This window comes from Miniopterus natalensis, chromosome 13 (assembly GCF_054644295.1).
Source record: "Miniopterus natalensis isolate mMinNat1 chromosome 13, mMinNat1.hap1, whole genome shotgun sequence".
Lineage (NCBI taxonomy): Eukaryota > Metazoa > Chordata > Mammalia > Chiroptera > Miniopteridae > Miniopterus > Miniopterus natalensis.
Window position 1 is genome coordinate 14,169,603 of NC_142093.1, and position 12,158 is coordinate 14,181,760.

Genomic DNA, 12,158 nt, shown 5'->3' on the forward strand with positions numbered 1-12,158 from the left:
TCTGATTCTATTCATATGGAATCTTGGAAAAGACAAGCCAATCGATAGTGACAAAAGCACCTCAGTGGTCGTCTGAAGCTGAGATGAGGGTGGGTTCGTTATTGACTGGAAAGGGGCACAATTTCCACATAATGGAAATATACTATATACTACAGTATATATACTATATTGGGGTGGGGTGGTAGTTACACAGTGCATAAATTATTAAAACTCATCAAACTGTAGTTAAAATGTGTATTTTTTTTAAATATATCTTTATTGATTTCAGAGAGGAAAGGAGAGGGAGAGAGAGATACAAACATCAATGATGAGAGACATTGATCGAGCCTGCAACCCCGGCATGTGCCCTGACCGGGAATTGAACCCTGATCGCCTGGATCCTAGATCAACGCTTAACCGCTGAGCCACGCCCGGCCGGGCAAAAATGTGTATATTTTATTGTGTGTAAATTATACCTTCATAAGTTCATTGTTCAAAATCACTATAAGATACCACTTCTAAGCCATTGGAAAGGTTAATATTAAAAGGACCAACAAGGATGTGGAGGAATTAAAGCTCTCATACATTGTCATATGCGTGTAAAATGGTACCTTCACTTTCGCCAACTCTTCGGCAGTTTCTAATAAAGATAAACACAAAGTTACCTTATCTGGAAATTCCACTTCTATGTATATACCTGAGAGAAATGCAAACAAATGTCCACAAAAAGTCTTTTCTCAAAATGTCTATAGCAGCTTCCTTCACAATAGCCAAAGATGAAAACAACCCAAACGCCCACCACTAAGTGAAAAGAGGCGAGTAAAGTGTGGTAAACTCCAGGCACGAAGTACCACTCATTTCCAAAGCAACGCGCTGCTGATGCGCCGAGGCGGGGGTGGCACGCATCGGGCCTTACACCCACACCGCGTGTGCATCTGCGTTAGGGGTGCAGCCGGCCCGTCGCGTGTTCAGCGGCCTAGGGCATGGCCCTCTATTTCTACCCATCTCCCTTGGGCTTTCGTATTTATTGTCTGTGAGTTGTTTTGGGGTGGGCTGTGAGATCATTCTGGTGTCTCCTCTTGCTTGGAAACCCCTTATCCTGTCCCCTGGCCAGCTGGGAAGCTTTGGACACCATGGTGAGAGTCACATGTGTATTGACTTAGGTGACCTGTGAGTCAGACCTTAGCAGGAAATCTTCCTCCTTTCGGCACTGATGAGCTTTTCCTGGATTTTATTTCTCTGTCTTTCCTCACCTGGGAGGCGGAGCACAGGGAGTGGCCCGTAACAAAGGGATCCAGTGGCCCCTCTATCTGCTTTTGGTGTTGACATTAGCCCAGTGGGGAGCTCAAGGGGAAAACCGCAGTAATACAGTGCTCCTGGCCTGGAGTTTTTCCTCTGCGTTGCTCCCTGGGGAGCCCGTGCTGGCCCTAGGGACTAATCCTGTGGGACCCTGGGAGCTTGTGAAAGGTCAGCTGACTTAGAAATTCTCCTGCTCCAGACCCGTGCTCACTTTTACAACAATACAGACACCATGAGGACAAAAATGGCACGACAAGATCTGCAGTCCAGCTGGGCGTGGCTCAGCGGTTGAGCATCGACCTAGGATCCAGGTGATCGGGGTTCAATTCCCGGTCAGGGCACATGCCCGGGTTGCGGGCTCGATCAATGACTCTCTCATCATTGATGTTTCTCTCTCTCTCTCTCTCTCCCTCTCCTTTCCTCTCTCTGAAATCAATAAAGATTTAAAAAAAAAAAAAGATCTGCAGTCCAACCTTCCCCAGACACTTCCTTCCCTTGCCTGTCCCCAGAGAATCAGCGTTGGTGGCCCCTTGCCCATTCGAAAGGATCAGTTAGGGGCAAAGCAGCATTAGACTAGTCTCCTGTCTTCCAGGCGGCAGCAGGGAGAGGCACTCGGCCATAAAATGAATAGTGAAAAGAAAGACTCGGAATCAATGAGCCATCCTACTGATTATGATTTTCTTTGCACCAAATATGGGCTCTGCTTCTGGCAGGGAAGGCCACCCTAACAGAAAGAAGCCCGCGAGGGGTCACATCAGATTCCTCCTCATTAGATCTCTTGGCTGCAGAGCCCTTTGCCCTCCGAGCACCGATGTTTGTCTGCTGGACGCCTACAGCGAGCTACAGCTTTAGTCCGAATTCCCCCCTGGTTATAACGTTTTAAGAAGCTAAGGCGGCAGGTCCTCAGTACAGAGTGAGCGTGGAGGGCAGGAGGTTCTTGGTGAAGGTGGAACAACCGACAGCTGTAGGGCAGAGGCACGCGTTGCAAGAACACCTACCACCCTCCCACCGTCCCAGCAGGTGTACCCTTGGTCAGATTCCTACATTTCCCAGAAGGAAAAGGCCTGCTGTTTACACCTGTGGGAGGCAGGCGGGGGTCCAGTCTGCCGCAGGCACTGGAACTACACGTAACAGGTTGGGGAGTGTTTGCAGGAAAGTGCTCGTGAACCTGCACAGCCTTGGGGGGAACCCCTTCCAAACTCTGCCTCGCGGGGACACCTAGAACCTATAGTAGAGTCCGAAGCTGATGGGTACAGGTTTGGTCTGAAACCAGGGGAGCCTGAGGTTAGGGATCGTCCCAGGTCCGTGGATGAGAAGAAGAGCAGAGCCAAGAGTCAAGGGGACAGAAGTGCACTGAGGGGCTCCTGCGGCAACCTGCCAACCAGCAGCAGTTCCAGAGCCTGCGCGACTTCACGCAACGCGTTGCGCCAAAGCGGTGCAGCAGGTGAGGCCTGGGCTCTGGACCGCAGAGGGGCAGGACATAAGCCATAAAGTGATCAAGAGACGGCCTCGGGGAGCATGTAATTCAGGGCCACGCTGTGTGGAACCGCAAATGACAAAGCGGCACAGGGAGCGGGTCTGGCCTCCTGCAGGTGTCAGGGGAGCTGCGAGGAGGGAGCGAGGCGTGAGCTGAGGAGCTTGGAGTCGCGGGGGAGAAGTGGGGAGGAGCCAGGCCTGGGTCCGGGAGAGGGACACAGCCTGGGGGGTCTGAGCACCGAATATTCCCCGGACAAAAGGAAGGAGGTAGAGAAAGATAAAGGGTCTCGGAGTTGATGAGTTTGTTTGATCTCAGCTTTAGGAAATGCACAGCTTTATTAGTAAACCTCAGCTCAGGGGACTGGAGTGGAGCGAGGGAAAGGAGGCTCTTGCAAAATTTAAGGGGACAAAAAAACCTCAGTAATCAAGATAAATAATATTCTAGTGCAGCACTTAGAGGACAAGTTACTGTAAAAAACTCTATGATGAACAAAATATCAAGGTTTTAAATAAAGACGGGAACAGTCACAGCGGCATGATGCACCACATTAAAGCCTGAGACGAAAGCAAAAATAAAGCAATACTGATTTTGTCGTCTTTTTGGAAATTTGTAACACATATTAGCATATTAGCAGTTTTGAAAAATACTGCAGAAAAGAACCCTATTCAACTTCCTTTAACCCTATAGATCCCAAATGTATTTAACCACACAAGCTTTTCGCAAGCAACATCTCATATGTCCGTAGGATACCTTTCAGGGCAGGCCGATATAGTCTACCTCCTTTTTACTCATAAAGAAACCACGGCATTGGCAGCCAGCAGGATCTTTCTAGTAAACTAAGAGCAAATCAATGAAAAATGCCGTAATGTATGAGTTCTTTTCTTCACTAATAAGTGTAATATGATGAACAGTTTTTAACCTTTCTTTAATTCTTTTTACAGACTTTAAGTCATTATGCTCATGAAAACGCTTCAAGAACTTTCCGTGAATCTGACTGTATTAATTGTAAGGGATTAAGTAAACTCTGCGCTGACTTCAAGGTCAAATAATACCCTTCATTTCTGCTTACCATACTGGGAAGTGAACACCTAAAAACCTGACCTTGCTGCAAGTAAGGGTTATAATATCTAGAGAAAAATACAAAAACAACTACCCGAGACTCTACAGAAAAAACACAAGTAGGAAATTTTTGGAAGAGAGAGTTGAAGTCTGCCCCAAGGTACACAATGGAACACAATGTGTTTCCATCTTTCGTGGCTTTCCTCTGAAGGCCATAGCGAGAAGATGGACCAATAAAAAGTATACAATCTGAACAACAGGGAAAAAAAGACCAGAGCCTTGTGGATTTGTGGAACAATTTCAAAACTAACATTTGTGCAAACGCAGTTAAAGGAAGGAGAAAGGGAAGAAAGGGGGCAGAAAAAGTATTTGCAGAAATAATGGCCCCAAACTTCCAAAATTTGGTTAATGACTTACCTATACAGATTCCGTAGTTCCATAAGCCCTAACCAGAATAAATGTGACGAAACCTATCCCTAGGAACATCGTACTCAAACAGCTGAAAACCAAAGACAAAGAGAAAATTATAAAATCATAATCAAAATTAAAATAATCAAAACACCTATCCATAGTTTCTGAGAACAGGACATATTACATTCAGCAACTATTTAAATGATCACAGTTTCTCCTCAGAAACCAAGGAGGCAGGCACACAGTGAAACATCTTTAAAGCACTGACACCAAAAAAAACAAAAACATAACCATGTTAGTGAAGAATTTTGTATCTTGCAAAAATATCTTTCAAGAATGAAGGAAGATATTTTTAAATAATGAAACACTAAGAGGATTCATTGCCACCACACATGCACTACAAGAAATGTTACAGTGAGTTCTTTAGGCTGAAGGTAAATGATACCACAGAAAACTCAGTAAGTATAGAGACAGCGAAACAAGGCTGTTTCTTCTCTTAATTTGAATTCTTCCTAATGCTGTCTAAAGACATTCACCCTGACCTTCCCAACAAGCCATCTTGCAGCCTGTTCTGGAGCACTCCAGTGATGGGGAACTCACAGCCAGGTTTATTGTCTTCCTTATGGTTAATCAAATCTTTCTCCCTTGAAGTTTACTTTTTATTTCCTTTTTAGCCTCTGTCCCAGTCCCTGGGGTGCCCAGAGCTCTCATCCCAACCCCATTCCCCCCCCCTTTCTGCACACCCAGGCAGTTCCCACCAGAGGGCACTCCCAGCACTGCTCTGTCTCTCACCTCTGCTTTCATTTCTTCTCGTGCTCTCTGCCTTGCCACAAAGGGGTCCTCCAGACAGACTAATTCCTGCCAAGAGATATTTGTCATTTCAGATCACTTGGTGCTTTAACCCAATTCAAAGCAGATAGATACATAGAAGTAGAATTGCCAGGTTATATGGTAACCTGTATTTAACATTTTCAGGGCCCGCCAAACTGTTTTCCAAAGATGCTGCACCATTTTATATGCCCAGCAGTGTAGGAGGGGTTCTGATTTCTTCACATGCTCACCAGCCTGGTTATTGTCTGTCTTTTCGATTATGGTGTGAAGTAGTATCTCATGGAGGTCTTTTTTTTTTTTTTTTTTTTGTCTTTTTTATTTCGGAGAGAGGAAGGGAGAGCTAGAGAGAGAGACAGAAACATTAATGATGAAGAGTCATTGCTCAGCTGCCTCCTGCATGCCCCTGACTGGGGATCGAGCCCACAACCCAGGCATGTGCCCTGACCGGGAGCTGAACTGCAACCTCCTGGATCCTAGGTCGATGCTCAACCTCTGAGCCACACCGGCTGGGCCCATGGAGGTTTTGATTTGCATTTCCTTAATGATTAAAGATGTTGAGTATCTTTTTATGTCCTTATTGGACATTTGTGTATAATATTTGAAGAAATGTCTATTCAAATCCTTTGTCAGTTTTTAATTGGGTTGTCTTCTTATTGAGTTGTAAGAGTTCTTTATATATCTGGATATAAGTCCCTTATCAGATATATGACTTGTAAATATTTTCTCAAAGTCTGTGGAATGTCGTTTTACTTTTTTGGTGGTGTCCTTTGCAGTACAAAGTTTCCAGTTTTTATAAAGTACAACCTGCCAATATTTCTTTTATTGCTTGTGCTTTTGGCGTCATATCTTAAGAAATCACTGCTTAACCAAACACCACAAAGATTTGTTTCTATGTTTGCCTCTACAGGTTTTATAATTTTAGCCCTTATGTTTAGCTTTATGATTCACTTTAATTTTTGTTTATTGTGTGAGATAGAGGCTCACATTCATTCGCCTACATTTGGCTAGCCAATTATCTCAATACAGGTTTGCGTAATGAATGAAAAGTTCGATGTGACTTGTTTTCAAAGATCACCAGGCATCTAGTTTTTTCCTACCATTCTTATAAGCTAAAAAAATAAAGAATTTATTAAACTGGCACAGGACAGAAAAAAATCTGCTTTTACTTAACCTGTTTCTAAGGCTCTTGGAATGAAGAGGAGTGTGCATTAGAACTGTTGACAAAGTGTGGTGGCATTTCAGCTACATTATGATCTGCTAGGAATTCTGCTAGTAGCCAAGTGGGGGGTGGGGGGTTAGAGAATTCCTAGCATCTATAAATATGGGAAAAGGAATGCCTCTATTGCAGGAAGGGTAGACATCAGATGAATTGAAAAGACCAGATAAGGATTAGACAGAGTCCCCAGAGTCCAAAGGACTACTATATAGAAGGCTTTGGGGGCTTGATTTAATCTTTTAAAATTTCTATCCCAAATTATCAATTTAATATATTGGGAGTTTTGTCCATCTTTAAAATTCATCTCTAACATTATAATGGACATAATAAGGGCCCAGTTTATATGACTGGCTCTCTGAACACTTCCCAGACTCCTCCAGATATCTCTGCCCTCAGCATTCTAGCTTTCCAGGCTTCCTCAAATCTTCAACTCTAGTCTTATCAACTCAGGTTGACCATCAGCTCTGTTTGGGTTTCCCATTCCTGTGCTGTGGGCTCATGTTGCTTATTTCCCTTTGCTTAGAAGCCACTGTCATGCACTGTTTCATATATTTTTCTGGTATCTTAGTTGTAAATACAGTCCTGATGACTACATCGTGACCAGTTGTGTTATTTATTTTCATTTGACTCAAAATATTTTCTAATTTATCTTATGATTTCTTTGATATATAGGTTATTTGAAAGTGTATGGGTAATATTCACAGAGAGGAGTACTGAAATTCGACTACAATTATGAATTCATTTCTCCTGTCAGGTATATAAGCTTTTGCCTTATATATTTTGAAGCTCTGTTATTTGGTGCATACAAATTTAGGTTTGCTTTCTTGAGAACTGGCTTCTTTATCATAATGCAATATATCTCTTTATCACTTATATTCCTTGCTCTAAAATCTATTTTGTCTGATGTTAATATAGCCTCTCAGACCTTTTTAAATTTAATGTTTTTGTAGTATATCTTTTTCCATCCACTTACTTTTAACATGAGTGTTTGTATTTATATCATATTTCTTGTATATAGCATAAAGTTGGATCTTGCTTTTTTATCTAGTCTGAAAATGTCTGCCTTTTCATTGGAATGCTTATACCATTTACATCTCATGTAATAACTGATATGGTTGGATTTACATTTACCATCTCACTATTTTCAACTTTGTTCATTTCTTCTGCTTTCCCTGCATTATTTGAGGATTAATGAGTAGTATTTTTATGATTCCTTTTCTTTTCCATTATTAGTTATTAGTTATATCATTTTTTAATTGTTGCTCTAGAATTTATACAATATGCATCCTTAACACATTTACATTCAAGTTTACATCTCTCTCTATATATATATATATAAAATCTATATATATAAATAATCTTACTTTAACAATTTAATTCACAAACTGAATTAATGTATTGATGCACTAATGAATTAATTACTAAAATGGAATTGATCTTACAGTATTTGTTTTCTTGTCAATGCTGGGGAAAAATGTACCCCTATAAGGAAGCGTCCTTTTCTATGGGCCTCTGGAGTAAAGGAAGACACCGGCCATGAGAAGGGAAACCCTGGTGGATGCTAGTCCTCTGGGTGCTCTCATCTCCCCACTGGCCGCACTGAACTTGGAACACAGCACACACGTCACAGAACAATTCCTTCACCACCTCCTCACTTGTGTCACGGCCACAGAGACTTAAAACCATCTTTACGAGGTGAGAGGACATAAATACAATTAAGTTGTTATTGTGCGGCACAGCCATCTGGCTGGCGTTTAAAGAAACTCAGCTTCCTCCCTTATGAAAAAGGAGCTGGAAGAAGAGCTTATTCTCTGTGCCTGAGAGAGGGTACTGGATATACTCCACCCAGACCCTGAGTCTACTGAGCAAAGCCAAACCCTGGACCCAAGAAGGCTGGGACAAAAGGAACCAATGCAGCTTAGTACACACTTTAACCTTCCCCAACAATGTATTTCATTCATCCAATTCCCAAGCTGTGGTGGTGGGAAGAAATGAGAAACAATACAAATAATATAGAACCTTTCAAGGTCACAGTTCAGTGGACTTATAGAGAGAATGAGAAATCTCTTTCTTAGGCATTAAATGCACTCAATGGCTATTAAAGCGTCCAAGCGCCCACATCACCACCTGGCACCATGCCTCTCCTTTTATCATGGGATGGTGTGGAGGCTATAAAACAATCAACAGCCCTCTCTAGAAGGTTTTACTTTACCTTTAGTGTTACCCTGCTTATTTGCCTTGCCCAGATCTCAGCTCACAGCCTATTAGAGAATTAAAGGTCCAGGCAAGAAAGGAAATGACTCTTTTTCTAATTAAATTTACTGGGGTGACATTGATTAATAAAATTACTATATAGGTTTCAGGTGTACAAGTCTAAAATACATCATGTATATATTGTATTGTGTGTTCACCACCCCAAGTCAAGTCTCCTTCCATCACCATCAATCCCCCCTTTACCCTCTATACCTCCCTCCTTCCTCCTCTCGTAATCACCATACTGTCGTCTGTCTATGAGGTTTTTCTCTTTGCTTAATCCCTTCTCTTCACGAGTCCATTCCTTCACGTACCGAGAGCTTTCTCCCTTGCTTCTTGGTGAGATGGCCATGAGGTCCCCACGAAGTCAGGATGGCTATTGCACCGCTACAGGGCAGTGAAACCATGGGTGTATTTATTTGTTCCTAAAAGGGTTTAAACCACGTAGATCACTGTTTAATTGCAAGTTTCTCATTAGAGATCTTTCCTCCTTCAGAACACAGTGGCACTAATGTTGCTTATTATATGGGGGAGAAGGGGGAAGTGTGACTTAAAACCTTTTCCAAAGTGAACTCGAAATGTCATCTCTGCTACACCTTCATTTTATCAAACAGGTTCATGATAAGGCATCAGCCCGATCCTCCCCACGGAGGGAGGCACACAGGTTCCACTCAGTGGCCATGGCCAGCGGTGGGGATCTGAACTGTGGCACAACCCTGCAGCTCTGGCTGATTTTCACCAGCATGAGTTCTTCAGAACCCAAATGAAAACCCCTAAAGCGCAAGAATTATATCTAATTCAACAATATTCTCCCACCCATTTTTTTAAATCACAAGTACTCAATAAATGATTGTTGAGTGAAAACTGAGTTCAGGCCTTCAATTCACACCCATCTGTGTAGGCTCTACTAGCCTCTCTCTGAAAGCCTACTGTTCCCTAAGAAGAAAAAAGACTTCTGATCCTTAAAAGTACACGATTGGACGGCTGCTCTGACTGGCTATGGGACCTTGGAGGCATTTTACCGCTGAGGCTCTCACTGTCTCCATCTATAATATGAAGGGGTGGAGCTAGCTGATGCCTAAAGTGTGCTTCAGATCTTGACATTACAAGGATGGGGCAAATAACACTGCCATTTATTGTGCACCTGCTACATGGCAAGGACTGGTGTGGATGCTTCCTAAAATGGCTGTAAGATAAAGGATTTAGGAAAGGCTGTTTTCAGCGTCACAGAGAATACGGGAAGTCTTATTTCACAGAGCCCCAGCTACCCTTTTAGGTTCAAGGAGTGTCTCCCCAGCTCTGTGTATTCCTGAACACTAGGGGTGGCGTCTGCCTTAGCACAGTCCCCTGCGTCTTTATCACTCCTCCTTAGAGCTCTGAACTGTAGTGGAGGAGCTCTGTAAGTCATTCTTCTTTCTAGTTTCAGCTCAAAGCCTCTAATTTCAAGTTGGCAAAATGAAGAGGGAAGAAGCGACACTAAAAAACACACCAAAAAACCATTTAAAAACAAAAACGGGAAAAAACACAGCTGAATACCTTATAAAAATCTTCATTAAGTCCAAGGGTCTTTTAATTCAAACAAAGTTATTTAACATCCATGATTCAGAAGGTATTTAATGAACAGCAAAAACATGTATTTACATGATTACAATTCGTAATTTTCAGTAATCTACAGCATCCTCGAACACTGGTGCTCATTTCTCAAAAGAGCTTGCTCAATCACTAGGACCAGTGATTGCTACAGGTCTAGGTCAGAGGACACAAGTACCTTCAAACATTCTGATTACAAGTTTTCAGCCCCTTCCTCCCAGAGCCAACCGTCTCAGCACCCAGGCTAGGGCTACCCCTCCACAGAGGCTGCTGATTCTAATGAGAACTAGCTGATCAGTCCCAGTTCTTAGGCTCCATGAGCCCAGATCCTCCAACTTTTTAAAAGAAACTAGAATGTAGAAACCTCCTCATTTTTAAATTTTAGAAACATTGAATGTAAAAATAAAAAAATGAAAGAAAGAGAAGAGAGAGAGAGAGAGAGAGAGAGAGAGAGAGAGAAAGAAAGAAAGAAAGAAAGAAAGAAAGAAAGAAAGAAAGAAAGAAAGAAAGAAAGAAAGAAAGAAAGAAAGAAAGAAAGAAAGAAAGAAAGAAAGAAAGAAAGAGAAGGAAGGAAGGAAGGAAGGAAGGAAGGAAGGAAGGAAGGAAGGAAGGAAGGAAGGAAGGAAGGAAGGAAGGAAGGAAGGAAGGAAGGAAGGAAGGAAGAAAGAAAGAAAGAAAGAAAGAAAGAAAGAAAGAAAGAAAGAAAGAAAGAAAGAAAGAAAGAAAGAAAGAAAGAAAGAAAGAAAGAAAGAAAAGAAAGAAAGAAAATCAAACTATATGTAAGTCACTGAGCCGAAAAACAAACAAACAAACAAAAACGGGCTTTGTATCCCAATTCCTCCCTCCAGTTGCAGCTCTCAGCTTCTGTTCTGGGGTCCCTTGAGGGCTGATGTTCAAGACGCACCTTCTTAACCAGATCCTGGGAGCTGTGGGGAAGAAATTCAGAGGAGGACAGTTGCTGGGTTCTTCCGACCTGCTCCACTGTCACCGTAGACTCCTTGCTGGGTCAAGCAGCAGCTGATGTGAGTCATCTCCTTATTTCACACTTGCTTGCTGTTTGGATATTTCCACCTGTTTCCAAGGACAGGGAGTTTGCTTCTTGACTCTCTCAGTAGCCATCCACTGTCATGTCTTTTTCTTTGTGATCATTAAAACCTTCAGTCAAACCCACACCAGTTCTCTGGGTTGGGCTCTGATACCTCTAATGGGGGTTATGGAATCTTCAGGAAGACAGAGGCACTAAGACACTGCACGAATTCGAAACAGCAACAGGAAGAGAGAGCTCCTGTGAAAAGTCTGCCTAATCTCTTCACATCTTTCATAACTAACTAAGGAAAAGGAATATGTGACAGTTTTCACTTGGCAGATTTGCTCTGGGGCTGTGCAGATTCAGAATGGAAATCTCTGCTAATCTGTATGAGTATAGAATATGTATCTTTAATTCTATAAACTCTGCTCTCAACCCAAAACTTTCTTAACTACAGAGCTCTCTTACATTGACAAAGAGCAGATAAAAAGCCACGCATACTGGGATCACACAAAGAAAAATACCTAGGGAAGCTTTGCACTTTCCAGGAAGAACAGCTAAGGGCCTTGTTGAAGCTTCAACAGGAGATCAAGATAGAGACCCCTGGTAGGGGTATCACTCAGACTCTCTAGGCCAGATGGAAGAGCACAAAAGGCCTACTGTTAACCATATCATATATATATATGTATATATATGCTATTATATCATATACATGTGAACTTCAAAGGTTAAAGGTTAAGCAGCATGGTGATTTTCAACAGCATTGTGGGAACTTCGTTAGTTTTTTTTAATTTGGTTTCTTTAAAAGACAAATGGAATGAGGGCTTTCCGAAATTTGGGGTAGTCTTCAAAGATCTTGAGGTAGAACCTAAAGGACAAGAAACAAATAATTATAAATATCATCAAGCAGTGGTCAATGGTTGAAATCCTCTTATAAGTCAACCTACATTTATCCAGGGCCCACCTCTTCCCGATGCCGTTTGTGCCTCTTCTTTCTCCCTCCTGCACCCTGTTCC

At 42.4% G+C, this 12,158-nt stretch overlaps 1 protein-coding gene across 1 annotated transcript in view; it reads right to left on the reverse strand.

The window, feature by feature from the left end:
- Positions 1-11,847: 11,847 nt before the first annotated feature.
- Positions 11,848-12,158, reverse strand: part of SRD5A2 (steroid 5 alpha-reductase 2) — a 33,439-nt gene continuing 33,128 nt past the window's right edge. The window contains exon 5 of the mRNA XM_016218924.2: positions 11,848-12,010. Coding sequence (XP_016074410.1) covers positions 11,944-12,010 — 67 coding nt within the window. The 3' untranslated portion in view covers positions 11,848-11,943. The remainder of the gene's footprint in view (positions 12,011-12,158) is intronic.